The 26,745-nt window shown below is 47.8% G+C and overlaps 2 protein-coding genes across 5 annotated transcripts; both read left to right on the top strand.

The window, feature by feature from the left end:
* Window positions 1–1,849: 1,849 nt before the first annotated feature.
* Window positions 1,850–9,578, top strand: LOC118216409 (myc-associated zinc finger protein-like). 4 transcript variants are annotated; one of them, XM_035397535.1, is made up of 8 exons: window positions 1,850–3,092; window positions 4,067–4,217; window positions 4,391–4,761; window positions 5,066–5,319; window positions 6,449–6,512; window positions 6,933–7,123; window positions 7,654–8,204; window positions 8,560–9,578. In XM_035397535.1, exons 1-7 carry the CDS (start codon window positions 3,060–3,062, stop codon window positions 8,135–8,137), a joined length of 1,548 nt encoding a protein of 515 aa, XP_035253426.1. In that variant the 5' UTR covers window positions 1,850–3,059; the 3' UTR covers window positions 8,138–8,204; window positions 8,560–9,578. The 4 variants fall into 4 exon arrangements, with proteins under 4 accessions (XP_035253426.1, XP_035253428.1, XP_035253425.1 ...); XM_035397537.1 differs by having other exon boundaries at window positions 1,851–3,092; window positions 6,952–7,123; XM_035397534.1 differs by having other exon boundaries at window positions 1,851–3,092; window positions 7,689–8,204.
* Window positions 9,579–9,933: 355 nt separating this feature from the next.
* Window positions 9,934–25,854, top strand: nlk1 (nemo-like kinase, type 1). The gene is made up of 11 exons (XM_035397540.1): window positions 9,934–11,506; window positions 11,983–12,112; window positions 12,694–12,749; window positions 13,452–13,558; window positions 14,004–14,089; window positions 17,241–17,450; window positions 18,041–18,142; window positions 18,461–18,547; window positions 19,656–19,854; window positions 22,495–22,588; window positions 22,891–25,854. The coding sequence occupies exons 1-11, from the start codon at window positions 11,199–11,201 to the stop codon at window positions 22,937–22,939; spliced, it is 1,428 nt and encodes a 475-aa protein (XP_035253431.1). The 5' UTR covers window positions 9,934–11,198; the 3' UTR covers window positions 22,940–25,854.
* The last annotated feature ends 891 nt before the right edge of the window (window positions 25,855–26,745 follow it).

The raw sequence follows: 26,745 nt of genomic DNA, 5'->3' as shown, positions 1-26,745 counted from the left end.
CCACTGGTTTTATAAGTGCTATTTAAAGGGGAGGTTTCGTTCGCTTGCGTGTTTGACCGCACCGGATGTCGCTGTAGTTCACCTCGCGATTGACGGGCACAGAGAAATTCGTGCAGAGCCACAGGACAGTAAACCCATAGCTGAAACAACTAAAGCGATTTACTGACAAGGAGCTTACAGTCTACCGCTACGCCTCAATTTATTATTTTTCTCTTTGTGATACATTTTACTCGTGAATGTGTTCAGTTGGCAAAATATGTCAGAGAGTAGTTTGTGCTACAACCAGCTAGTTAAATATGTTCATTCATCCTTCTGCATGATATATGGGCTATTGCCTAGCTGACACTACCATTTCCAGTGGAAATACACAATCATAGGCTGGTATTACTGCTCCATGGTGTCTCCTAGTGGTTTATTTTGATTACTGGCTGGTTGCCAGACTTAAGGGAGAAAACATCACAGGTTCAAAATTTTGGTGTAATTTGATTGGCTGTGCCAGCTGGGGTAGGTCCCTTTGCTCCGCTCTCCTACCCTGGGCCCTCTTACAGGTCAGCACAAGGCCGCTTCCAAATCAGCGCACTTGCCTAATATTGAGTATACAAGTCGATTATACTGGATGGGATAGTTACGTTACGTTGGCAAAATGTTCTCTAAATGTAGTGTACTTAAAATCCCAGGACAATATGCTCATTTCCGGGGGTTTCGCTGAGTACATTTGGAAGCATACTTTTCAGGAATCAAACAACCATTTTCATCCCATAAATGACACAGTGTAATTTTAAAAATGGAATACAGCTTTGCTGATGCTTTCCTTCAACATGATGTTATGTTATGGAACTTTTTCTACATTACATCTATAACTAATAATTTAAATGATCATTTCAGTAACAAATTTTAATCAGGTACTAAAATCACTCATGGTCTTGACTGTTGCATGTATTTAACGATTATAGAAATTGAATACAAAACATGTTCATACACATTCGCTTGCCTTAGAGTCAGTCACACACCAAATGACTGAAAATGTTTACAGGTTTAGTGGAAAACAACTCTTGATTAGACATTAAACTGATTTGGAATTTATTCTCGACAGCTAGAATGGAAGGTTTGTGTACAACTGGAAGTGCCTGGAATTATGTTGGAACAAATGGCACCAAATAACAGATTCACCAAAATATACTCCTGAGCATTCTTGTTGATAATGATCTGCTATCTTCACTGTGAATTAAACTACATTCATTGCATTCCATAGGCTACTGCTGTTGTGTCATGTTGATAGGTTAGATCAGGGCTGCCCAGCTGTAAAAAAGCACACCTCATTCAACAGTGAGAGATATCATTTAGCTGCTAATTATTAGGGTCAGATTTGCCAAATTTGTGTCATATTTGGGTTGTTTAAATGAAAACCTACATGACAGTGGATCTCCAGGAACAGGGTTAGGCTGCCCTGTTTAAAACCAACCAGACCATTTCAAAGAAATGGTTCTTTGAATATCCGAAATGTAGGACCTACAGTTTGCATTTTTATCGTGTGGACAATATTTCATTGTGTGACTGGTGGAACCACAGCCAAGAGCACTTTGAAACAGCAGTGCGGTTAATACTGCGTCCTAGTACAGCAGGTGTCATGTTATTTCATCATGAACGACGAGCAGACAATAATATTAATATTCAGATAAGCATCTTCTTTAATACGGGTTCGTTTATACATGTGAAATATTCTATCTATGCGAATGTAGCCTACCGCAGTTTGAGTGGATGCCAATACCTGCATCATATTGTTTTCCCCGCTTGGTGTAAGACGGCGTTTCATTTAGATAATTTCCGTCGGCTCAAACGTGAGGGGGAGGGGGGCAGTCCGAGAGCACGACACTGGCAGAACCTTTACACGGGGAGCCCAGCGGAGAGACGGGAGGGGGTTTTCATGCCAAAATACCTTCCCTTTAAAACAAGGGGACATAGCGGAGAGGAGAATAGAGGGGGGAGAAAATAAAATATAAAAAAGAAAAGGAAGGAAGACCGAGAGGGAGGGAGGGCGAGAGATATAGAAAAAAAGAAAGATGACATATTTTCAATTGAACACCCGAGGCGGAGCGACGGGTCGCGGCCGAATGGGAGCGCTCTAACTGGGTCTGAGGACTGAACGCTACTCCGAGGCTTCAACAAACACCCACATCGGCCTGACGGGAAAATAATTAAAATTAGACAGCGCATTTGAATGGATATTTTAAAGAATGTTAACTAATTTATGTTATTGCTTCTAAAAATAATTTATACTGTTAAGATTAATCGCATTTGGTCGTTTGAGATTAGCTGTAACATCAATTGTTTTCGTAATTGCTAACAAGATAGCATTAGCTAATTCATGGAGATTTTAATTAATTAGTAAATGCATCTTTGATATAAAAGGCTCGTAAGCTACCGTTGACAGGATTCCATGGGTTTTAACAAAAAAGTAAACAACGATGCATTATACACTGCCAGACCGTATCAATGACTACCTAGTTAACCTAGCTACCTAATTGTTATTTGCTAGCTGTCTAGTTAAACAGACTGCAAGATATGATTTAGCTCACCAAGCTGCCTGGTGGCTAGATGGCTAAATAAAGAAAGCATAAATATATCTGCAGATTTTTTGCGTTTTTATTAAGCAGTTGTTAAAAGTTTTATTTAAGCTGTGATCAGGGTGTAATTGCAGGTTTGTTAATTAAATAGTTTGGCAGCAATATTGCTCGCTAGATAGTTCGGGAAATATGAACCAGAAAGCTGTAGGGATGATCTTGTACTCCCTGCGTAAACGTGAATACTGCTCGTTTCAAGAAAACATCGAAATTTTAAGCATTCACATTTTACACAATTAATTGCTATTTGCATCAATAGTTACATATGCCATTTCAGTGAGGTTAATTTTAGATAAACTCATACAGCCTGAGGCGCAAGAGAATACTCAAGACATTGACATTAAGGGAACTACCCAAATTGTTGTCTCAAGGATTAACTTGTTTTCTAATAGTGTTTAATTTTTGTTGTTATAACAAATATTGTCTTTGAATTTCAAAATGGATGCTGCTTGGAGTAATTTTCTGTTTCAGGTAAGCTGAACTGTCATGTTTTGCCACTTGTCTGTGTGCACTGCTTGTGTTCCAAATTTTTTGGTCTGTGTAATGAATGGATAGGTTTTCTCAGTCCCAAGTTTGCAGAGACCTACAAGCAATGACCCCCCACTTCCCTCCCTCGGATGATTTGCAAACATTTTTTTCTAATATGGAAACATTATAGGCATTGTGAGCTCAAATTTCTTAACTTCCTTTGATTAATTTGAACAAGTGATATACTATGACTCAGACAGTAAAGAGCATCACATAGGTAGTACTGGCAAATATTTATCACATCATATAGCCCAGAGCCTTGTCAAAATCGAAAAGTAAAAATCACAGCAGGTAAAAAATGGCTGCTAGTTGGGCTAATTGTATTTTCACGCAATTCAGTGACGTGGTTACAGTGCATGTTACACTAACATCTTGACCTTTCAGAAGGTCAGGATGTTAGCCTTGGAAGATGAGTCTAAGTCTCATTGCATTACATTCATTTAGCGGACGGTTTTTTGTATCCAGAGCAACTTTCTTCATCGCCACCATTCTTGTGATTTGTGTTCAAGTGGGTAAAAGAAGTAATGCCACGTGATCTATGCCCGTTACTCTTACAAATGTTAAAGATGGGCACCCTCGTGGATGCCAGTCTGGACTACATCATTTTACAAACGTGCACACATCTGACTATAATTAACAATTAGTCTGTTTTGTTGAATTTTTCATCCTACTAACATCACCAAGAAACATGAAATTGCTAACAAGCAGATTAGGTTGCTAATATCAGGCTAACCCAAAATATGTGGTTCGATGTCAGATTGTGGTTTGATGCCTGATTCTGGCCTCTTGGTTTCCATAATTAGCTTAGAGTCTCAAGCGATCTATGTCCAATATCAAATAAACTGTTCACAGCAGAAAATGTATATTTTAACTTTTAACTGAAGGTATTTTTCTTTTTTCCCCTCATTGTTTTCCAGACTCCGCCTACTCAAAATCAAGCAGAGACGGCCCTCCAATCAGATCTCCTCCCAGAGCTTACAGGTTCTGCTGAGAACCCACCCACAGAACACATAGCCCCGCCCCCCTCTACTGTAGATACAGCTGCTCTGAATGAAGAACCTGTACCGGGTAAGGGGGCAGGGCAGGGTGAAAGGGGCAGTGTTACTGAGCTGTACACGCATCCGTGCACTCTGTTAGCTGATCTCTCTCTCTCTCTCTGCCTCTCCCTTGCCCTCTCTCTCCTTTTCTCTCTCTCTCCCTCTCTCCCTCTCTCTCCCTCTCTCCCTCTCTCTCTCTCTCAGTGAAACCCGTCTCTCGGCCGGCCCGCGCTGCCCACATCTGCCCTCTCTGCAACAAGCAGTTCAAGAACAGCTACAACCTGCGGCGACACCAGTCGGTGCACACGGGCATCCGCATGAAGGACCGGGCGGCACGGGAGAGGGAGGAGGGCGTGAAGGAAGGAAGGGCGGAGAGACAGACCGTTCCTCTCTCCTTGCTCCATCTGTCTGTCCCTCCCCCGCTTCCCCCTCCACAGGAATCCGTTCCTCACCCACCCTCGCTTGGCGGCCAGGAGAGTCAGTCGGTCGCCGTGTCCATCGCCACCGCTACCGTCACCATGGCTATTCCCCCTCCTCTCCCAACCGCTGTCGTGGTTGCTGGGGCGATGGTCCAGGTTGGTATATGCTTCTGGGACAGTGAAGTGGTTAACGAGCTGGGCTTGGTACTCAAAGACTGAGGGTTTGATTCTGACCTGGGGCATTGAACGTCCAGCTGTACACATGGAGTGCATGCAAACAACATATGGCAATGTAAGTGACTCTGGATAAGAGCATCTACTAAAATGGCTAAATGCGTGCTCACACCTCACATACAAAAATTAAGGATTTTTAGCTGAGCAGCTCAGTGATGGTGCGCATGGTGGTTTAGAGGCAGCGGTCTGCATGTGGAGTCATCAGTGATGCCTCTCTGTATCTCAGAGGCCTGCAAACCTTAACCCGAACCCAAACCCGGTGCGCAAGAACCACGCCTGCGAAGCCTGTGGGAAGGCCTTCCGGGACGTGTACCACCTGAACCGGCACCGCCTGTCCCATTCGGACGAGAAGCCCTACTCCTGCCCCATCTGTCAGCAGCGCTTCAAGAGGAAGGACAGGATGAGCTACCACGTGCGCTCGCACCAGGGCGGGGTGGAGAAGCCCTACGTCTGCCCGCACTGCGCTAAGGGCTTCTCCAGGTGAGAGGAGCCCCGGTCAGGAGGTTGGGATTTCAGTAGCAGAGTAACTCCACGGGGGTCACATTTACCCAACGGGAGTCACATTTACCCAACGGGTCTCACATTCACCCAACGGGGGTCGCGTTTACCCAATGGGGGTCATATTTACGCAACGGGGGTCGCATTTACCCAACGGGGCTCACATTTACGCAACGGGGGTTGCATTTACGCAACGGGGGTCGCATTTACCCAACGGGAGTCACATTTACGCAACGGGGGTCGCATTTACCCAACGGGGCTCACATTTACGCAACGGGGGTCGCATTTACCCAACAGGTCTCACATTTACCCAACGGGTGTCACATTTACCCAACGGGGGTCACAGTTACTCAACGGGGGTCACATTTACCCAACGGGGGTCATGTTTACCCAACGGGGGTCACAGTTACCCAACGGGGGTCACAGTTACCCAACGGGGGTCACATTTAACCAACGGGTCTCACATTTACCCAACGGGGCTCACATTTACGCAACGGGGGTCGCATTTACCCAACGGGTGTCGCATTTACCCAACGGGTGTCACATTTACCCAACGGGGGTCGCGTTTACCCAACGGGGGTCACGTTTACCCAACAAGGGTCACAGTTACCCAACGGGGGTCACATTTACCCAACGGGGGTCACAGTTACCCAACGAGGGTCAGTTACCCAACGGGGGTCACAGTTACCCAACGGGGGGTCACATTTACCCAACGGGGGTCACATTTACCCAACGGGAGTCACAGTTACCCAACGGGGGTCACAGTTACCCAACGGGGGGTCACATTTACCCAACGGGGGTCACATTTACCCAACGGGGGTCACATTTACCCAACGGGGGTCACAGTTACCCAACGGGGGTCACAGTTACTCAACGGGGGTCACATTTACCCAACGGGGGTCACATTTACCCAACGGGGGTCACATTTACCCAACAAGGGTCACAGTTACCCAACGGGGGTCATATTTAATCAACGGGGGTCACAGTTACTCAACGGGGGTCACATTTACCCAACGGGGGTCGCATTTACCCAACAGGGTCACAGTTACCCAAGAGCGTTCACATTCACATACATTCAACGAACTCGCTGTTCAAACAACCTCTCTTTCAGGCCCGATCATCTCAACAGCCACGTCCGGCAGGTCCACTCCACGGAGAGACCCTTCAAGTGCGAGGTAATGCATTGGTTCGAGTCTCTGCACCTGTTCCTCTGTATCCCTGACCATCCTCTACTTGCATATTCACCCATTTCTCTGTCCCACTGTCCCTTTGTCCATCCGTCTCTCCCTCTCTTTCTATTCATCTCTCCTTCACTCTCACAATGTTTGCATGCATTTCTCTGTTACTGGAAGGAGGTTAATATTGTCAACCTTCTCCATCCCCAAACATAGAGCAAATTCTCCATTTCCATCCAAACTGACGATATCTTAATGGTGAAATGTCTGTTCCCTGTGCTGTTTGAAGCCATTTTTTGTTTTGAGTTTTATTAGATCTGAATGATATCATTGGTGTGAATACACCATCAAAATGCATTGCCTTTCACATCTATTCTGAAAAGCATCATTTTTAATAGTTTTCTGGTCTATGCCGTGCTGACTCTCGAACCCCGTGCAGACTTGCGAGTCGGCGTTCGCCACACGGGATCGTCTGCGCGCCCACATGATCCGGCACGAGGAGAAGGTGCCCTGCCACATCTGCGGCAAGCTGCTGTCCGCCGCCTACATCACCGATCACATGAGGGTTCACAACCAATCGCAGCACCACGCCTGCCACCTGTGCAATCGCAGTGAGTACACTTACTGGAGTCTGTTCAGGTTTCTTCGGTTATTTTAAATGCGCAATTGAGCTTGTGTTTCTTCCATTGGGTCACAGATCAGTTGAGCATGGAGTATGGTGGAATCCATGGTGAAGTCATAACAGTGCTTAGTGAGTGGCTCTCTTAGTTATTTACGCTTGGATGCTTCTTTTTGAAAAATTTGGCATCTCCAGTCCCACCCGAATTTGGATCACCAATTTGTGAAGTAGGTATGAGCGCGCTCATGTACGGCCCCTGCTGCTGGCTGAGGAGAGCGAAGACGACTCGCGGTTCTCCGCGGAAACACGCGGTGTCAGCTAGCTGCTTCTTTTCACACCACAGCCGCGAGCCATGGAGAGTGGGGGCAGAGGAGACCCAATCATACCCAAGCTCAGAGAGTGGCTAACAGGCATCTCTCCAGCAAGGAACACTGCTATCCCATCTACCTTTGTGTCCTGTCATCCAACCAATATGTAGCTTCATTTGTTTCCATAAGTAATGAAATGTACCTTTTTCCACAGTGTGTCCATTAGCGTCTCCCTGCCTGTCTCTGCAGGCTTTACCACGCTCACCTACCTGCGCGTCCATGCTCAGAAGCACCACAGCCAGGAATGGAAGGACAGCGGGGGCCAGAGAGGGGGTTTTGGAGGGACGGGGGCCGGAGGGGTCCTGCTGTGCCAGCTGTGCGGGGTGCACTGCAAAACTCCCACCCAGCTGCAAGGACACATGGGCACGCACACGACCCCCCAGAGCACCCCCAGCCCCATCAGCAGCACCACCACCGCCACCTCGGCCTCCAGCGCCAGCTCCGTGTCCCTCACCAACATGGTGTCCAGTGCCGTCACCCTCACCAACATGGCGTCCAGCGCCGTGTCCCTCACCAACATGGCGTCCAGCGCCGTCTCCCTTGCCAACATGGCGTCCAGTGCCAGCGTGTGCGGGAGCCCCGGGGAGGGGCTGCTGGTTTCGGACTGCTCCGGGATAGCCCCCCAGTCTCACAGCTAGCAGAGGGAAAAGGAGGGACAGGGGAGAAGTGGAGGGAGGGGTGAGCAGGGAATCTGATCAGGGGAAAGTGAGTAACCTATTTCTGCAGTTTTTCCTTTCCGAAATGAAATGTACTGTAATACAATGGACTTTGCATGGATTTATTTGAATTTAAAACAACATATTCAACAGTAGTGTATCTTGCTAAATACATAGCAATATCTGAAAGTGGCATATATCATGAAATATTGCAATAGCTTGATATTTTATTTCAGTTAATTTTCAGTTTACTTAAATAAATTTTAATTTAAGCATATTCCAATTGTCTGTGGGCCTGCAGTGTGTTTCTGTGAATGAATCTTCTCGTTTCTGCGGTGTGGTGAACATTAGGCGCAGTCATTGTACATAAACCATGCTGACGAGCTCACTCTCTCTCTTTTCAGCTGTTGTCCAGCGGTCTGTCTACTCCGTCATCTGCAGGGCGTGGGGCTCCGTGATTGGATAATTGGCACAGTGCTGACCCCGCCTCCCCGGGCCAACTTTTTTTTTTTTTTAATTAAAGAAAACTAAAGAGTGGAAAGGATGCTGAAATGGGGAAGGGTGGAATTTATGTGAATGCGTCCAGTCAACAAAAGGAAACCCTGGTTGAATGCGTGGACGTGGAACTCTCGTGAAATAACACATGACCATAGTATTAGGATGTCTTCTTGAAAGGGACAGGTTCCTTGTGGAGAGATACCTCTGTTGTTTGCTTAGCGAGCAGCCCACCGAGCAAGTATTTTGGTATTTTTGTATTTTATAATAATCAGTTTCAAATATCACAAATATGCCACCTGTCGTTTGAGTGTTTGGATGCCAAATGAATCTACCTGCTGTCCCTTCGAATAAAATTTCTTATCACACCTGTGAAAATCGGCAGTTTCAACAGAATCCTTCTTACACAAAATGCATCCAGTAGATGTACTGGAATTAGGGGAAATGATTTCCGCGAATTCGTCTAAGACTACATACAAGTTCTGATAAGAACTTTATCACCATATTGAACTATTTAAAACACCTCTCCATCAGGAACCTGTTGATTTGGGCAGCAACACATCTTAATGCCTTACTGATCTGTTACATTGTACTATTCCCCCTGAACTATGGTGTGGGTTAATTGAGAACAATAATGGAATATATATATATTTATATTTGTACATTTCTCAGTCCTATCTGTGAATATATAGATTGAAAACTGTATTGTTTGATGCTTCCTATGATTATTGATGTTAATTTGTCATTTTGACTAAGTTTAATTGAGCTGAAAAAGTAAACCATGTAATATTTGTGAATAGGTGTACTATCTTGACTATGTGTTACCACCTCGTTTAATGACATGTGCTTGTGTTGCTGTAATATGCTGTGTTATTTCCTGTACATACGAACAGTTCATCAATAATAATTTCATTTACTTACACCGGGACGTGTGTGCAAGTCTGTTCTCGTGGTATTAAATATAAAGAGTCTACCTTGTAGTGGGTGTAGAGAATTGATTTAAGACCTTCCGTGCATCTGGACTATAAAAATGTTTCGCCCAACTTGTGTGTGGGGGATATGGAGAGTGACGAATGTATTTGTTCTTTAACAGAAGATCACATTTGCAACAGAATTTGATATTCGATGTGTCATATTCTTTGTAAGTGGAATTATTTGAAGTATGTCCGAATCGGACCTCAGGAAATGCAGTGCTTCATAGGAACGCTCGGACCCGGCGAACAATACACTGTGAACCGTGTTTCTACCCCCATTGTTTACACCGGTGGTCCACCCCTCCCCCACTCTCTCTCTATTCTCTCTTTTTCTCTCCATCCCCCAACTCCTCCTCTCACATCCTTTCTCATACTATCTCTTCCTTTTTCCAAACAGCTGATTTGCGAGGGCGAGAAAGACGCCATCAGATAAAGCAACTGGAATTAAAAAGATGCGTCGAGCAACGGAATATTTCACCTAGGTGCATTTTATCTGGAGTATGTTCGTTTAGGTAACCAGCTGTTCTTGTACATAATCTTTGTTCAACATTTTATCGGACGTAGCCATCTGCATCGCTTGCTTCAGTTTATTGCGGTGTAAACACGTCCGAGGCCGCGTAACTCTGTTTATCTTTACATTTTAGAGGCACTGCTCGCTTGCTGCTTTGTCTAAGCGAGGAGATCTTGTAAAATATAGGTCAGGTGAAATGGTAACAGTTGCAGCTTAGCCATCTGAGCTCGCTGGGTCTGAAAATGGCAACAGTAACAACCTATCAGTTAGCAAGCTAAAACAATCACTCGTATTTTATGCAGTTTTCGGCTAGCTTGCAACGTTTAATTTACCCGAAGTTAGTTATGCCTTAGGTGGCTAGACAGATTTGCGGTAACAAATAGTTTGGTGCGGTATGTAGCTCAAGCTGGTATATTGCTTTGGAAGCAGTTAACCTTGCTAGTAGACTATAGCTAGCGGCAAACACAAGCTAGACGCCGGGAAAATAAAACAATGCAATGGACAGTTTAAGCACGGAGGATACGCTCGGCAATGCTTCGTGCCCAGTTGCAGATGCTCACTGGATTAGTTGTGTTTAGTTGACTAATTACAGTTTTAAATAGCGTTTTTATTTTAATGTATTTATTTAGATAAATAGCTAATACTTTAAACACTTAAATGAGTTGCGGTATTTGCTTCTATATTCGTATACAGCTAGCCGACCAATCTGCTAGCTACTAGCTAGCTAGATTTTAGGTAACGTTATTGGTCTAACAAGCTGGGTCTCATAGAAGACGGTGACTAGATGGAACTATTTTACTTTTTGTGGTGATTTATGTTTTTATGGACGTCTTATTTTATAGGCATGTTATTTTAGCTACCTCAACAAGTGAGATTGATGCATTCCTAACGTTAACGTAGCGTTAGCGGTGTAATATTGGGACTGTCTATTGTTTACATGCGTTGCGATGGGCATTAACTGCTAAATATTTAGCTCGGTAATGTACAAAAACGTTAGTTAACTTGGCTAGCTGGCTATATAGCTAGCTGGCTATACCGCTCAACCATTTGTAATACCTGTGAAATGGCATTCCACAGTGCGAGCAGGCAGTCTGTGTGCGGTAACGTGTTTCCCGGAGCTGAGATAGGCCACAAGTATTTCGGTGTTAACACTTCAGCTGGAGCTACCTCCACCGGCCTCGGTGCCACCCCGAACTCGAGTGGTCCTACAGCACCGGCAGGAACCCCCCGCCACCCGTCTGCCCTTGGCGGAAGCACCGGTGGGGGAGCTGCGGTTCCACAGCCCCATAGCAACCCGGCCAGCGAGGTACCCAGTCCCGCGGAAATGGAACCTGATCGGCCAATTGGCTATGGAGCTTTTGGTGTGGTTTGGTGAGTCTTTATTTGCTGTAATGACGCTTTTATGTCTGAGTGTGTTAAATGGATTTGAACTAGGGCAACGAAGCTCTATCTTCTTTGCCATATGCCGGTGTGTGCCGTTAACTGTTGCTAGTTAATGCTGCGCACTCTTTTCCTTAGTTAAGGGATTGTTGGCCAACGTTGAACTTATAATTTTCCGACAACCTGTGTATTTTGGTTCTTGGCCAGCGATATGTCGTGTCTCTAGCCAGCTGGATATGTGCACACACCTCTTTTCAACCTCCTAAGAAATAGCCCGGCGTTTCTGCAGACACTGACACGCGCGTTTAATGTCACGAAGGCCAAACATCTAATGTTAGCTTCACCATGTGCTGTGTGTGCGTAAGGTAGGAATCTGCTGGCTACGTAGCTTGTCCGGTTATGTGACTGTCCGTACAGTTTGGCGGTGTATGTGCAGCCTAGCGAACATGCGCTGATTTCTTTGCCAGGTCTGTGACGGACCCCAGAGATGGAAGGAAGGTCGCTCTGAAGAAGATGCCCAATGTCTTCCAGAACCTGGTCTCCTGCAAAAGGGTCTTCAGAGAACTTCGGATGCTGTGCTTCTTCAAACATGACAATGTGAGAGAAAGTGTTCGTTCTTTGAAGGGTATTTGCACCCGTTCCTTATGCCCCCTGATACTGACCTAATGAAAACATGGTAAAATCCAAATGTTGTCTACAATTTTTCACCCTGTTTCTTTAAGCTGTATATTTACGCATGTACAGTGTTGCCACTTAGTCTTACGAAGAGTTAATATCTTTCCAGTTTTCCTGGTAAATCCTGCATTTTAAAAAATTCCGTTAGATATCACCTGTTTTCCGTCTGTTTGATCAGCTGGGCGGAGGTGTGTTGGTGTGCCTCTTTTGATGAACGGGGTTCTAGTTCAGGGTGCTGGCGGTGAGAGGTTTGGGGTTGGGAATTTAAAGAAGCGGTAAAATAGGAAGAGGAAGTGGTGAACACCGTTGTATCGGTGAAGCGAGCTGGTGAGCGTGTAAACGCGCCCTGCTTGTTCCGTCGCTTGTGGTTCAGAGGTGATTGGTGAGTGACGGACGCCCTGCAGGCCCTCGGGGGAGGAGGGCGGGTGAGTTCTGTGGGTACAGCCCCCACCCCCCCCCCCCTTCCGCATCGCTGAGGTCTCCCCTGTGTTTTGGCCCTGTAGGTGCTCTCGGCCCTGGACATTCTGCAGCCACCTCAGATCGACTGCTTCGAGGAGATGTATCCTTACCGCCATCGCCCGCGGGCGCGCTCTTTCCGCAGCCCGTCTTCAGCGAGCCGCGTCCCCGTTCGCTGGCACGTGCCCCTCCCTCTAACTTTGAATCCGTACTGGAAGTCATACGCTGTTACGTGCTGGATCTCCAGTGCCACGTTTCCTTTGATTCCCCGTTCGAGTTCCAGATTCCTTGTTTTGCGTATTTGGCTGGGGGCAGTCGCTTACTTTACGATCTACCTATGTGATAAGTTCTCACGTTTGGAAGTGCTGCTCTGTTGTCATCTCCTGAAACTGACAGAGGTCCTTCTGAAGATGGTCCATTCTGGCTGTGTTGGCCCTGCTTTATGTGCAGTGTATTCTCGAATGCTGCGTTCATTATTTTAGGTATATACACATATTCCTCAATGTTAGCGTCTGCTGTGATGGAGTGTTTTTGCTGGGCCCGTTGTGTGCCGTTTCCTACAGGTGATGCACGTCGTTAGCTTAGCTTACGTTCCTGAAGCCGTCTGCCTGCTTGTCCTGCTTCCTGGCTGCCGCTCCTGTTGCCATGGACGCCCGGAGCCCGAAGACCAGCTGGTTGAAAGGGCGGTGCCGTGGGGGGCAGGTTTCTGACATTTCGGCTCGTTGCGCTGATGGCTGTGGGCTGTGTCCCGCCTTGAGCCGCCGCCATTTCGTTTCCGCCGTTTCCTTTAACCCGGGTCTCGCAGATACGTGATCACCGAACTGATGCAGAGCGACCTCCACAAAGTGATCGTGTCTCCTCAGCCCCTCACCACCGACCACATCAAGGTTTTCCTGTACCAGATACTCAGAGGTAAGAGAGAGGGAACGAGTCTGGATCGCTGTGTGCCAGATGCTAACAGCTGGTTTAATGCCGAATGACACAGTCCACTCACTGTGTCGCAAGTGCTAACTGGACCAAATGTGTGGTAACTTAATATTTCAGTGAGTGGCTTTTAATTATCAATTTGGAAACGCTTAACATGATTTATAGCTACACTGTGAATTTAATAGACCGTGGTCTGCTGTAAAAATTAGATGTCAGAGTGAGTAAGAATTGAAAGATGAATTGCAGAATCCTCCCCCCCCCCCCCCCCCGCCCCGGGACATTTGAAAAGCCACTAAATATGGAGCTGAAGAAAATTGCGTGGGCTGTGTTGTTTTGAGTCCAGTTTAAGGGTTCGCTGATGTGGTGGCCAGCGTAGATAATAAAGTGCACTGTGAAAGCAAGTATGTGTAACGTGTATTATCACTCACAGGGCTGAAGTACCTGCATTCTGCTGGAATTCTGCACAGAGACATTAAACCTGGAAACCTCCTCGTCAACAGCAACTGCCTGCTGAAGGTACTGTCCCCTCCCACTGCCCCGCCCATCTCCATACTGTCCCCTCCCACTGCCCCGCCCATCTCCATACTGTCCCCTCCCACTGCCCCACCCATCTCCATACTGTCTCCTCCCACTGCCCCGCCCATCTCCGTACTGTCCCCTCCCACTGCCCCGCCCATCTTCGTACTGTACCCTCCCACTGCCCCGCCCATCTCCGTACTGTCCCCTTCCACTGCCCCGCCCATCTCCATACTGTACCCTCCCACTGCCCTACCCATCTCCATACTGTACCCTCCCATTGCCCCACCCTCCCACTGCCCCGCCCATCTCCATACTGTACCCTCCCACTGCCCCACCCATCTCCATACTGTACCCTCCCACTGCCCCGCCCATCTTCATACTGTACCCTCCCACTGCCCCGCCCATCTCTGTGCTGTACCCTCCTACTGCCCCGCCCATCTCCATCAGTCAGTTGTGTTGTTTGGATTGTTTAGTTTGGAGATGAGCCACATCAGCTGGTTTTTTCTTTGGTGTTTTAATGCATGTGCCAAGTTATTGGTGAGATGATATTTGTTCTGTATGACTAGGGTAAAATTGACAAGGTAATATTCAAAGCAGAAAAGTATCTATCTGTTGCCCTTGTTTTGAGACTTGGGATTGCAACATGGCGCTCAGTGTGGATTTGGATTAGATTCTTTATTTATTTTACTTTATTATCATTTTTTTGAGTTGATCCTAGCATTGATGTTCTGATGCTTGTAGCCATGTATCTCTAAACCCAGTCCTGTAGGACTGCGGCGTCTGCTTGTTTTCAGTGTGTGTCAGCTGAAGTACTGAATTGGTCCCTGATTGGTTAAGAAGTCCCCACACTTATTTCCCACAGTCAAAACTGGCTGCTGTTTGCAAGGGAGCTGCTGACACTCTGGCCCCCAGGCCCAGCGTTTGAGTTTCCTCATTTAGTCCCATGTATCGCGAATGGTAGTGTAGGGTCCAGCAGTGCTTCTTTAACTGGACTATTGTGTAAGCGTTTCTCAGATACTTCTTAAGAGAGGTTGTTTGTCAGGCACCTTTTGGAATTGTCTTGTTGGTGAAAAAGCGAGACCGTTTCAGGTTTTCCCATCGTTTTAAGAAGAAGGAAGCTAAACCCTGAGCGTGTGGAGCTCTCTGCTGTGGCGTCTGAAGGCCTGGTAGCGTGGCCTAGACCTTGGGAGGCGTGGCTTTTATTCAGCCCGTGCCACGGAAACGCTACAGAGCCCTCGGGCGCAGAGAGGAATTGCTTGGGAATGGCTATTTTTATCCCCCATTTTACTCCTTTCCCAGTGTGAGATGACGAACTGTGTATGTAGGCCAGTATTGTCCCTGAAAGCTCTTCTGACAAATCGGGACCAGTGTTCGTATGTGGGATCAGTGTTTCCCTCTGTTTGCTGACCCTGATCCATTATCAGCCTCCTCTTTGAGCTGCTTTATGATCCCGGGCCCAGGAGAGCTAAGATAGGCAGGCAGGCTGCTGGCACCCACTCGACCAGAGGGGGCGCTGTTGGACGATATCTCAGGAAACGCCACAGGTCGTCATGCTCCGCCCAAGGCCGTTACCCTGGCCAATCGCACCCTGCCACGCCCGGGCCGGTCTGGATTCGGTTTCTCAGCGCGGAGCGCGTCTTCCCGCCGCTGCATCGGCTACCTCTCCTTTTGCGCGTTTCAGAAGAAACTTACGGACGTGGAAGGAAGCTCATATTGCAAGACCAGGTCTGCAGACAGAGGTTTACAGACGGCTTCCAGGCCCTCGTACGGCCGACGTCCCTCCCGCTGTTATTGCTCAACGACGCAGGCCGCGCTGGCGAAGGTCACCCCGAGCCAGACTTCAGTTAGCGGTGACGGGCCGCAGCCGCGCGTGCCGAACCCGGGAGGCGCCCGTAGAGCCCGCTCGGGGGACGGTTTCTCCCGGGAACGCTGCAGAGACTGCGCTTGACGGGACACCGTCGAAAAGAAACTGTCTAAAATTAAAACAAACTGGGTCAGGTCCTTAAAAAGGTCAACAGGGACGGGAAAGCGATGGCTGGTGGAGGCCCAGAGTCGAGACAGCGTCATACTGGAGAGATTAATTAAAATGGCAGAGGTGGAGAAGTTTTTTTTTTTTTCTCCCCCCTACTAATTACGTAGGAAAGCGCGTGGGGCGGATTCCATATCTGGCAGGAAAAGGTGTAGCATGACCGCGCCGTGCTAGATTCTGCGTCGGCTCAAGTGTAAAAGCGGGGCTCGTGCGTACGTATTAAACGCCATGGGTGTTTCCATGGTAACGCTCTCCCGTTCCGCACAGCCGAACGGCATAGGCCTTCTTTGGGGTTTTGCCTTGATGTGCCCCTTGAAGGGTTAATTATTTGGGCTCTCCGTGGTTTTTGTGATTTTTTTTTTTTCCATCGTTCCGCCGTTGCCATGGAGAATTTTAGACGTCTCACCTCGACGTCTCTTTCTATACACGGCCTCGCCTTGTCAGGTACGATGCTACGAGCCTGACCAGGCCGGCGCTGACGGGAGAGATCCGGCCTATCGCGGGGGCCGAACTTCTCTAATGCAGCCGCTTCTGACCGGTCCTGATCTCGCGCAGGTCAGGCTCCAACTGGAGATGGCCATTCAAGCCAACTCAACCAATGAGCTTACAACATAATGCCGGGTATAACTTCCTACAACCAATCAGGATGCAGGACTAATCTCACCGCCTGTAGCTTTTATGTCTGGGTTGGTTTGGTGTTGGGGGCGGTGCACTGTGAGACTGAAGGGCGCCTCCTGTTGGTAAACGCGGTGGAGGGTTATGGGTAACACTGCGGTGGAGGGTTATGGGTAACACTGCGGTGGAGGGTTATGGTTAACACTGCGGTGGAGGGTTATGGTTAACACTGCAGTGGAGGGTTATGGGTAACACTGCGGTGGAGGGTTATGGGTAACACTGCGGTGGAGGGTTATGGGTAACACTGCAGTGGAGGGTTATGGTTAACACTGCGGTGGAGGGTTATGGTTAACACTGCAGTGGAGGGTTATGGGTAACACTGCAGTGGAGGGTTATGGGTAACACTGCAGTGGAGGGTTATGGGTAACACTGCGGTGGAGGGTTATGGTTAGCGCTGCGGTGGAGGGTTATGGGTAACGCTGTGCGCTCCTCCGTCTCTTTCAGATCTGCGATTTCGGGCTGGCGCGGGTGGAGGAGCCGGACCCGTCCCGGCACATGACCCAGGAGGTGGTGACGCAGTACTACCGGGCCCCCGAGGTCCTGATGGGGAGCCGGCACTACGGGTCGGCCATCGACGTCTGGTCCGTGGGCTGCATCTTTGCCGAGCTGCTGGGCCGAAGGATTCTGTTCCAGGCCCAAAGCCCCATCCAGCAGGTACGTACCCTCCCCCCCACCTCCCCCCTCGTTGCCATCGCCGCCCCTCCATGGCATCCTGCACCAGCCGGCCGGTCTGCATGGTGTTCCCAAAGCAGGATCATTGTAACCTGGTCAGAGAAACGTAGACAGGACAGCAGGCCCCTGTGTGAGCATCAAGCAGGTCTTAGCTGGGGAAGCTGAACTCAGAACATTAATCTACTATGACTGAGGTGCTGGACTGGGAGGGGCGGGGCTGGGCTGGGAGTGGTGGGGCTGGGAGGGGCTGGACCAGGCTGGGGAATGTCTTTCTGTTTTGGGATAGGAGTTTCTATTTCACTTCAAACGGCACACGGTGACACTTGAGTTTCTAATGCCAGTTTTTACTCTTACCATCTGCCGTACAGTCACTGAAACTGAGGGGGTGTTGTGGTTGTAGCTGTTTTTTTAGTGCACTGTTAGCTTTTTCTTTTGGATGTCTCGCCGGTACAGTCAGCACCATGCTATTCGTCAGCCAGTTGCTGGTGGTTTTTGGGTTGAGCTGGTACTGTGGTGGCGTTTGAGAGGGTTAATGAGTGCTCTGTCCCCCTTTATCCCCCCCCGTCCTGCAGCTGGACCTGATCACCGACCTGCTGGGGACCCCGTCTCTCTCCGCCATGGCGTCGGCCTGTGAGGGAGCCCGAGCGCACATCCTGAGGGGCCCCCACAAACCGGTAACGCAGCGCGCACCCCGCTTCTCCCCCTTCTGCTCCTGCCGTCTGTCCGCTCGTTTAGCCTGGGCCCCGCGGCGTGATGTCGCGGTTAGGGAACTGGGCGGGTGACTCGGAGGCTGCAGGTTCAAATCCCAGGCGGGGCGCTGCCGGTTGTGCGCCGGGGGAAGGCGCTAGACGGGAGCGGCAGGAGGGAACGTGCGGCTGTATTAACGGCCTGTGTGTGGAGAGAGTGTGAGGGGCTCGGGTTCGACGGTGTCTGCCGAGTGTTTGCGCCTAATTAAAGTTATTGATTTAAGGACGCTTGTCTGTGCCCCCCAGCCCTCGCTGTCTGTTCTGTACATGCTGTCGGACGGGGCCACGCACGAGGCCGTCCACCTGCTGTGTCGCATGCTGGTCTTCGATCCGGTGAGTACGAAGAACGGGACGCTACCGAACCCTCTTAACCGAGAACGGCAGCATGTGGCGGCGGCAACGCCTGCAGTCAGAGTAACAGTATGTGTGTGTTTGTGTTTGAGTAGCAGTGTGGGTGTTTGTGTTTGAGTAACAGTGTGAGTAACACTGTGGGTGTTTGTGTTTGAGTAACAGTGTGAGTAACGTTGTGGGTGTTTGTGTTTGAGTAGCAGTGTGAGTAACGCTGTGGGTGTTTGTGTTTGAGTAACAGTGTGAGTAACGCTGTGGGTGTTTGTGTTGGAGTAACGGTGTGGGTGTTTGTGTTAGAGTAACGGGGTGAGTAACGCTGTGCGTGTTTGTGTTGGTGTGAGTAACGCTGTGCGTGTTTGTGTTGGAGTAACGGTGTGAGTAACGGTGTGGGTGTTTGTGTTGGTGTGAGTAACGCTGTGCGTGTTTGTGTTGGAGTAACGGTGTGAGTAACGGTGTGGGTGTTTGTGTGAGTAACGCTGTGGGTGTTTGTGTTGGAGTAACGGTGTGAGTAACGGTGTGGGTGTTTGTGTGAGTAATGCTGTGGGTGTTTGTGTTAGAGTAACGGGGTGAGTAACGCTGTGGGTGTTTGTGTTGGTGTGAGTAACGCTGTGCGTGTTTGTGTTGGAGTAACGGTGTGAGTAACGGTGTGGGTGTTTGTGTTGGTGTGAGTAACGGTGTGGGTGTTTGTGTTGGTGTGAGTAACGCTGTGGGTGTTTGTGTTGGTGTGAGTAACGCTGTGGGTGTTTGTGTGGGAGTAACGGTGTGAGTAACGCTGTGGGTGTTTGTGTTTGAGTAGCAGTGTGAGTAACGCTGTGGGTGTTTGTGTTTGAGTAGCAGTGTGAGTAACGCTGTGGGTGTTTGTGTGAGTAACGGGGTGAGTAACGGTGTGGGTGTTGGTGTGAGTAACAGTGTTTGTGTTGGAGTAACGGTGTGAGTAACGCTGTGGGTGTTTGTGTGAGTAACGCTGTGGGTGTTTGTGTTGGAGTAACGGTGTGAGTAACGCTGTGGGTGTTTGTGTGAGTAACGCTGTGCGTGTTTGTGTGAGTAACGCTGTGGGTGTTTGTGTGAGTAACGCTGTGGGTGTTTGTGTCAGGCGAAGCGGATCTCCGGGAGCGACGCGCTCTCACACCCGTACCTGGACGAGGGGAGGCTGCGCTACCACACCTGCATGTGCCAGTGCTGCTACTCGGTCTCCAGCGGCAGGGTGTACACCCGAGACTTCGAGCCGCCCGCTGAGCGGCCCTTCAGCCACAGCTACGAGCAGAGCCTGCTGTCCGTGTGGCAGGGCAAAGGTGGGTGTGTGTGTGCGTGTGCGTGTGCGTGTGTGAGTGCGTGCGCGTGCGTGTGTGTGTGTGCGTGCGTGCGAGTGCGTGTGTGCGAGCGAGTGTGTGCGAGCGAGTGTGTGTGTGTGCGTGCGTGTGTGTGTGAGCGAGTGTGTGTGTGTGCGTGCGTGCGAGAGTGTGTGTGTGTGTGTGCGTGCGAGAGTGTGTGTGTGTGTGTGTGTGTGTGCGAGTGTGTGTGTGTGTGTGTGCGTGCTCCCTCCTTTCTCCTTGACTCGGTCTCTCTGTTTGTCTCCGTGTCTTGCTTTCTCTTTTCTAGCCCCCTTCCTACATTTCTATATCTGTCTCTATATCTCTACTGCTGTATCTCTCTCTTTATCTCTCGCCCTTCTCCATCTCTCCCCCCTCTTTCTCTCCCCCCTCTTTCTCTCTCCCCTCGTTCTGCATCTGCCTCCTCCTCTTTCTCTTGGTTTCTCTTTCGGTCTCTTTCTTTGTCTCTCTCACCTCCCTTACCCCTCCCCCCTCCCTCCCTTCTTTCTTTAGGGCTGGGCAATGTCTATAGAAATATCATGATTATTTATTTGATACTGAAAAGTCATGATATGCAGTACTATCGCCCCCAGCCCCCCCAGAACGCTATCCGGCATCCTTCGGGAATCGGTGTTGCCAAAAAGTCCAGAAATTCCAGATCATACAGCGCACCCAAACATTTCCCAGGGGCCATATTAGTACAGTATTCTTGTTGTTTAAAGCCGCTTAAAATATTGATTTATTATATTATTGCCCTAGGGCCCCACCTGCTGGCCAAGTGACTTGTCAGCACCTTTTATTGTCAAAGGAAAAAATAGACATTTTGTGAAAAGCCTTCACGAATATACAACACGATGAAAGTACAACATCATGCATTTGGTGCAGTGTTCGTTGCATATTTAATTACTGAGCTTCTGATCAGCGTGATGTTGGAACTTCTGCACTTGTCGTATTTTACGTTGGTTTTTTTATTTATTTTTTAATTACATATGAATTATTCCCTCACCCTCACCTCTGAGTGTGTAGGAGAATTTTGCAGTGGACCGATTGCGTAGGTCACCGTGGGTTGGGGGAAAAAAATGGGGAAAATGCACACACAACTAAATAAATAATAACTCAGCCCAATTTCTGAGAAGTAGAACATTCCTGTAAGCAGAATTCCAGACAGTTGAGGTTTTACAGTAATTTACTGTAATTTAAATTGCCCTACACCCATTTCCTTTTGTGTGCCAATTAAATTTTCATTTAACGATGGAAATGGTTTTCAAGTACTAGAACATAAAAACACTTTCATTAGTCATTCAGCCCCATCCTAGTCTCGGCTATTTAATTATTTCTGTGCCTTGTTTTAGTTTGATTAATTTTGCCTTGTTTATATTTATTTTTAAATGTAATGTGTAATAGCCTTTCCTGGTGCTGTTATTTTTTATGTTGCCATTATTTTTTTATGTTGAGGTGAGTTTTAAGATTAGCCAGCGGTGTTCAAAATAAAAATGCACGTCAACACTACAACACAGCCCACATCATTAATTAGTTTTTATAAATGGCCTGTTTTCTAAATGAAAAAATTATTTTAAATCATTTTTTATTGGCAAACCCATGTTATGATATATGGCTTATAGCTTATTACACCAGAACCTCCTAATGTTTTTCTCGGCTCTGTCAAAGAGTCATGTCAGAGTCATGTTACAAAGTCTATGATGTGTGTTTATTATCAGCAGGCTATAGGTATTGCAATAAATGCTCTACCATTTTAATGTTTTTTCTGAAGCCTGTAAGGCCTGAACTTAGCGAAGCAGACATCGTCTGTAAATCACGATATCCAGCTCACATTGTGATACCTGTCAATCATTGTCATTGATATTCTGATCACATTGCCCAGCCCAGCCCCCCCCCCCAATCTCCCTCCATTAGTACTTTAAGAGGCCTGTGCCAGGTTGTGCTGTTGCTGGCGGTAATGCTAGTCTCCCCTCCCACTCTGTTAGTACTGTAAGGTTGTGCTGTTGCTGGTGTTAATGCTGATCTCCCCTCCCTCTCTGTTAGTACTGTACAGTTGTGCTGTTGCTGGTGGTAATGCTGATCTCCCCTCCCTCTCTGTTAGTACTGTAAGGTTGTGCTGTTGCTGGTGGTAATGCTAGTCTCCCCTCCCACTCTGTTAGTACTGTAAGGTTGTGCTGTTGCTGGTGTTAATGCTGATCTCCCCTCCCTCTCTGTTAGTACTGTACAGTTGTGCTGTTGCTGGTGGTAATGCTGATCTCCCCTCCCTCTCTGTTAGTGCTGTAAGGTTGTGCTGTTGCTGGCGGTAATGCTGATCTCCCCTCCCTCTCTGTTAGTACTGTACGGTTGTGCTGTTGCTGGTGGTAATGCTGATCTCCCCTCCCTCTCTGTTAGTACTGTAAGGTTGTGCTGTTGCTGGTGGTAATGCTAGTCTCCCCTCCCACTCTGTTAGTACTGTAAGGTTGTGCTGTTGCTGGCGGTAATGCTGATCTCCCCTCCCTCTCTGTTAGTACTGTAAGGTTGTGCTGTTGCTGGCGGTAATGCTGACGATCTCCCCTCCCTCTGTGTTAGTACTGTATGGTTGTGCTGTTGCTGGCGGTAATGCTGATCTCCCCTCTCTCTCAGAGCTCATTCACCGCTTCATCACAGAGCACCAGCAGGGCAAGCGTGTGCCGCTCTGCATCAACCCACAGAGTGCCGCCTTCAAGACCTTCATCCGGTGAGGGCTGGGGGGTGTGGGCGGGGCCGGGCTGTGCTTGGGCGGGGAGAAGGTGGTGCTTGGGCGGGGCAAGGCTGCACACTTGGGCAGAGGGGGGCGGGGGGGAGGGCGGGTGTGGCGAGACTGCATTTTGGAGGGCCGGGGCTGCATTTGGAGGGGTGAGCTGCGTTTGGGGGGGGGGGGGGGCAAGGCCGTCTTTTGACGGGGCCAAGTTGTGTTCGGAGTATTGATGAAGGAGAAACTTTTTTTTTTTTTCAAACCTTGTTAACCCTGTGTTAACCGGCTGCTGTGCTCTCTCTCAGGTCCACTGCTTGGCATTCCTCCAAAGTGTCTCGGAAAGAGGAGAGATGAAATTTGGGGGGGGGGGGGGGGGCGTTGGAATGGAACGCCAGGCTCAAAACGGGAGGTGCCGAAGAGGCCGAGCCTTGAAGTGGATTAAAGTCAACACGAGGATCACCTTGTAAAACAGGAAATGATGCGACGGAAATGACACGCTAACCTCACGATCAGTGGGGGAGGTACAAGGGCACAAAAAAAAATATTGAACATGCTGCTGAAATTTAAGCTCCAAATGTTAGGGAGAATAACTTAAATAATTTAAAGAAAAAATAACTACTGATAAATATGGTCTTTTATACTAATATTTCACTCAAGCCAGCTGGGATAGGACTTAACCTCACTGACCCGTACTGAGTGTGGCACTGCAGTTTACTGTTCCGGATCGTACTATACACCAGTATAGTACCAGCCCTAAGTACCGCTGTGTACTATTCCAAAATTGTATTAAGCAGTGTACTCAGCTACATAATACATTGCACTATAATATAGAGCAGTATATTGCACCATATATAAGTATATTGCACTGTGCTGTAGAGTCTCACGGTGGCAGTTTAGTACAGGAGAGGTCATTGCAATTGGTCCCCACCGGCCCCGCGCTGCTCAGCTGTCCGCGCTGTTCTCACTGCGCTAAGCCAATGCTGCAAACTCATCAGGTCTTTATTCAGGCACCGATCTTATCTGAAGACCTGCTCTGTCCGTGTCCAGGAAGAGAACTATTTAACGGGGGGGAAATCCAACCTTGGGTCCAATAGGGTTTTGAAGGGAAAGAGCCAGAGCAGCAGTGTTTTCACTGACCCGTGTGTGGCCGTTTCTAACGCCGCTGGAGAGGACCGCGTATTGACTAGTCCGCCACCGCCGACCACGAAGCGTTTAAGAGCCGGGCTTCCGTCGACACTGCCTCAGTGTTGACCAGGATGTCGCGAGCCAGAACCGCGCTTTTACTCACCAGCTCGCGCTTTCGATCGCGTTTCCCTATTTTTGCCGATATCGAAACGGGGAGAGAAGGCGAGTCGCGCTGGATGTGTGGGTACCTACCGGCTCGTCGCGGGAGTGCCTGACGCTGGCTCGAAAGTTAACGCAGTTACGCTAACCGAATGGGTTTTGCCAGTAGTACTGAAAGACAGTTTCTGCCAGCGTAATTTAACACCCAATAAACACTTCTGCTCTAGTAGGCTGGGCACGTGGCAAAAAAGTAGTTTTTACCTGGGACTGGACATTTTACTGTCATTTCCCAGCTCTGTTTACTGTACAAAGCGCCTCTGGCTCCCAGAAAAAGCACAGGTAATCGGTAGGCTACCTCAAATGGGTCAGTGGGAACAGGGCTGCGGAGGCTTCTTGAATCATGGACAACGCGGTCTACTGTACAATAAGTTGGGTCCCCTTACTGTATCTCAGTACAGTAATCTGATTTGGGAAATGACACTTCTGTGCGGCGGTTGGTTCCATTGAATTGGGGTGTATCGTGAGGTCCCATCGTCCTGGATAGTCCTGATATGGCGTTCGGCTGATTTTTAGTTAATGGACTTAATTATAATTGGATTCCGACCATACTTTCAATATTTTGAAACGTAATTTCACTTCAGTAGAGGTCCTGTAATACAAGACCTGATGTGTTTCATTGCATTTGATGTTTTACCGAGCTAACGTGTGTTGAGCTGGGGTTGTCCAGGTGTGCGCAGTCGCGCACACGTGTGTTTGCAGACGCTGTGTACCGGGGCGGGGAGGGGGAACGTACAGTGCTCGACCGCTGTGAATTATTTCATTACCTCAAAACGCAAGGGATCAAAAAATAAGACTGGCCTGTGTGTAAGCCGTACGATTATGTACTGTACTGTGACGACACCATTCTAGTCTACTGAACTACACTGTACTGTAACCTTTATTACATTCTTTTACTGGTATTCACTCTTCCCTCGGCCTTCACTCTTCCCTCCCATCGATCTCTGCATTTTGCAGAGAGAGAGAGAGAAATGGGAGAATGAAAGGGACAGTGATTGGTGGGGTATTCTGGGAAATGCTGCTGTTTTGATTTATCATTGGGATTTGAGAGTTGAGGTTGCCCATTTCAGAATTAGGACTAGGCTTTGGCTTGTGGGTACCTGAATAATGTTTTATCTGTTTATAAAGAAGACAAAGTTATCAATGTAGGACTTGAAGTGATCGGCTAGATATGCTGAAGCCTAGACTGTAATTAGATGGTGGGAAAATGGGTGCGAGACAGGTCGCCATGGACAGAAGCGATGCACTGCGTTCACCACCAGAGGGTGCTATGGGTAACGTTTACACGTAGTTGCTGCAAGTGCTTGAGCGGCAAGCTCAAGAATGTTTCGCAAACGTATCTGCATGTTTATTTATGGAGCAAACACATTATTCAACTGCAGTGCAATGGAAGTTCTGACCTATGAACCCTTGGGTGAATAGTGATCCAGTTTGAATTATTTTTGATTTTGTTTCCTGTTTTTTATTTTTTATTTTTTAGATTTTGTGTCTGTGGGTCGTGATCAATTTTTCTTTTTTGTTGTATCGTTTTGATATTCTGTGTTTGTAAGTAAGAGTCTGAGCTCGAGAGACGGATGAGTGTGGTTTTGTAGGCTTGTCATTTACTCTTAGTGCGCGTGCTGGGGTGAGTGTGAAAGGGTACTTTACGAGGAGGATCGGGAGAGATGTACAAACTGAAGTCACGGAGTGGACGAAAATGTAGAAAATCTTAGATGTGATGGGCATTTCTTTCTTATTAAAAATGTAATATTTGTGTTGTTATAATGAACATGATTCCGATAATGAATAATAATGTTTTAATTGTCTTTGATATTTTGTGTTGCTATTCAAAAAATAAGTTTTGGCTTTTGTTTTTTCCAACAAATACTTGAATTTCTTAAAAAGATGGGAGTGAAGTGGTAAATAAATGATTAGACACTGGACTTAAACAAGGTCTGATTGTGTTCCTTTATTGGCTCTATTAATCAGGCTCGTTTTTGCAAATGCTCTGTTTATGTTGATGAGCTTTTGGTTCAAAGTCAGCGAATGTATGAACACAGCCCCTTGATGGAAGCAGATTTGGCGAAGTCCCTGTCTTTATAAATCGCTTGTTTCTGGTGGAGTGGACAACATACAGACAATTAAACTCGTACTATTTACACATCCTTCAGCGAGCCTGTTATAGTTCTCTTTGTAGTACCGCCAGATAGCTACCCCCTGTTTGATAATAATTTTAATATGTATTGTGACCAATTATAAATTTGCGGGCTCCCATCAGGTCATTTTCTTATTATTTTCATTGGCTAGCATCGCTGTCTGTCAACGTAGTGACCAACGAAAAGGACACGGGATGTTATGAGTTTCGTGTTCAGCCAATCCTCTGTCGGTTACTAGGAGCGGCAGTGCACATTTAAACGGTAAATAAATCCTATTTGCTCCAAGCAGAAACGAACCAGACCGGACGGTGATGCACGCATATGTTTGTCTCACAGGATCAATTAGGGCGCGTTCATTGATTTTCCCTGCTTGCCTCTGAGCCTTGTCTAAATGATAACGTCATTTAATTATCAGCCAACTAGTTATATTTTTTAATGCATTGTTATAAATTGGAATAATATCTAAATTGGCTTTCTGACTACCTGCTGTTATCAGAAGGGCACTGCCACTCTTTATCATAAATGTAGTAGTTGTAGCTAGCTAACCTTCTAGTTTTTTTCCACTGAGCTAGCAAGTTAAGTGGATGAATAAATGCATGTGGCTAGCAAATTCACCTGGATCGAGCAAGGAGGCGTTGTTAGATTATTTATAGCTACCCTAAGCATGCATCTGACACAAGGAGA

Source organism: Anguilla anguilla, chromosome 17 (assembly GCF_013347855.1).
Source record: "Anguilla anguilla isolate fAngAng1 chromosome 17, fAngAng1.pri, whole genome shotgun sequence".
In the NCBI taxonomy this organism is placed as follows: domain Eukaryota; kingdom Metazoa; phylum Chordata; class Actinopteri; order Anguilliformes; family Anguillidae; genus Anguilla; species Anguilla anguilla.
This window is presented reverse-complemented; position numbering and strand designations above follow the sequence as displayed.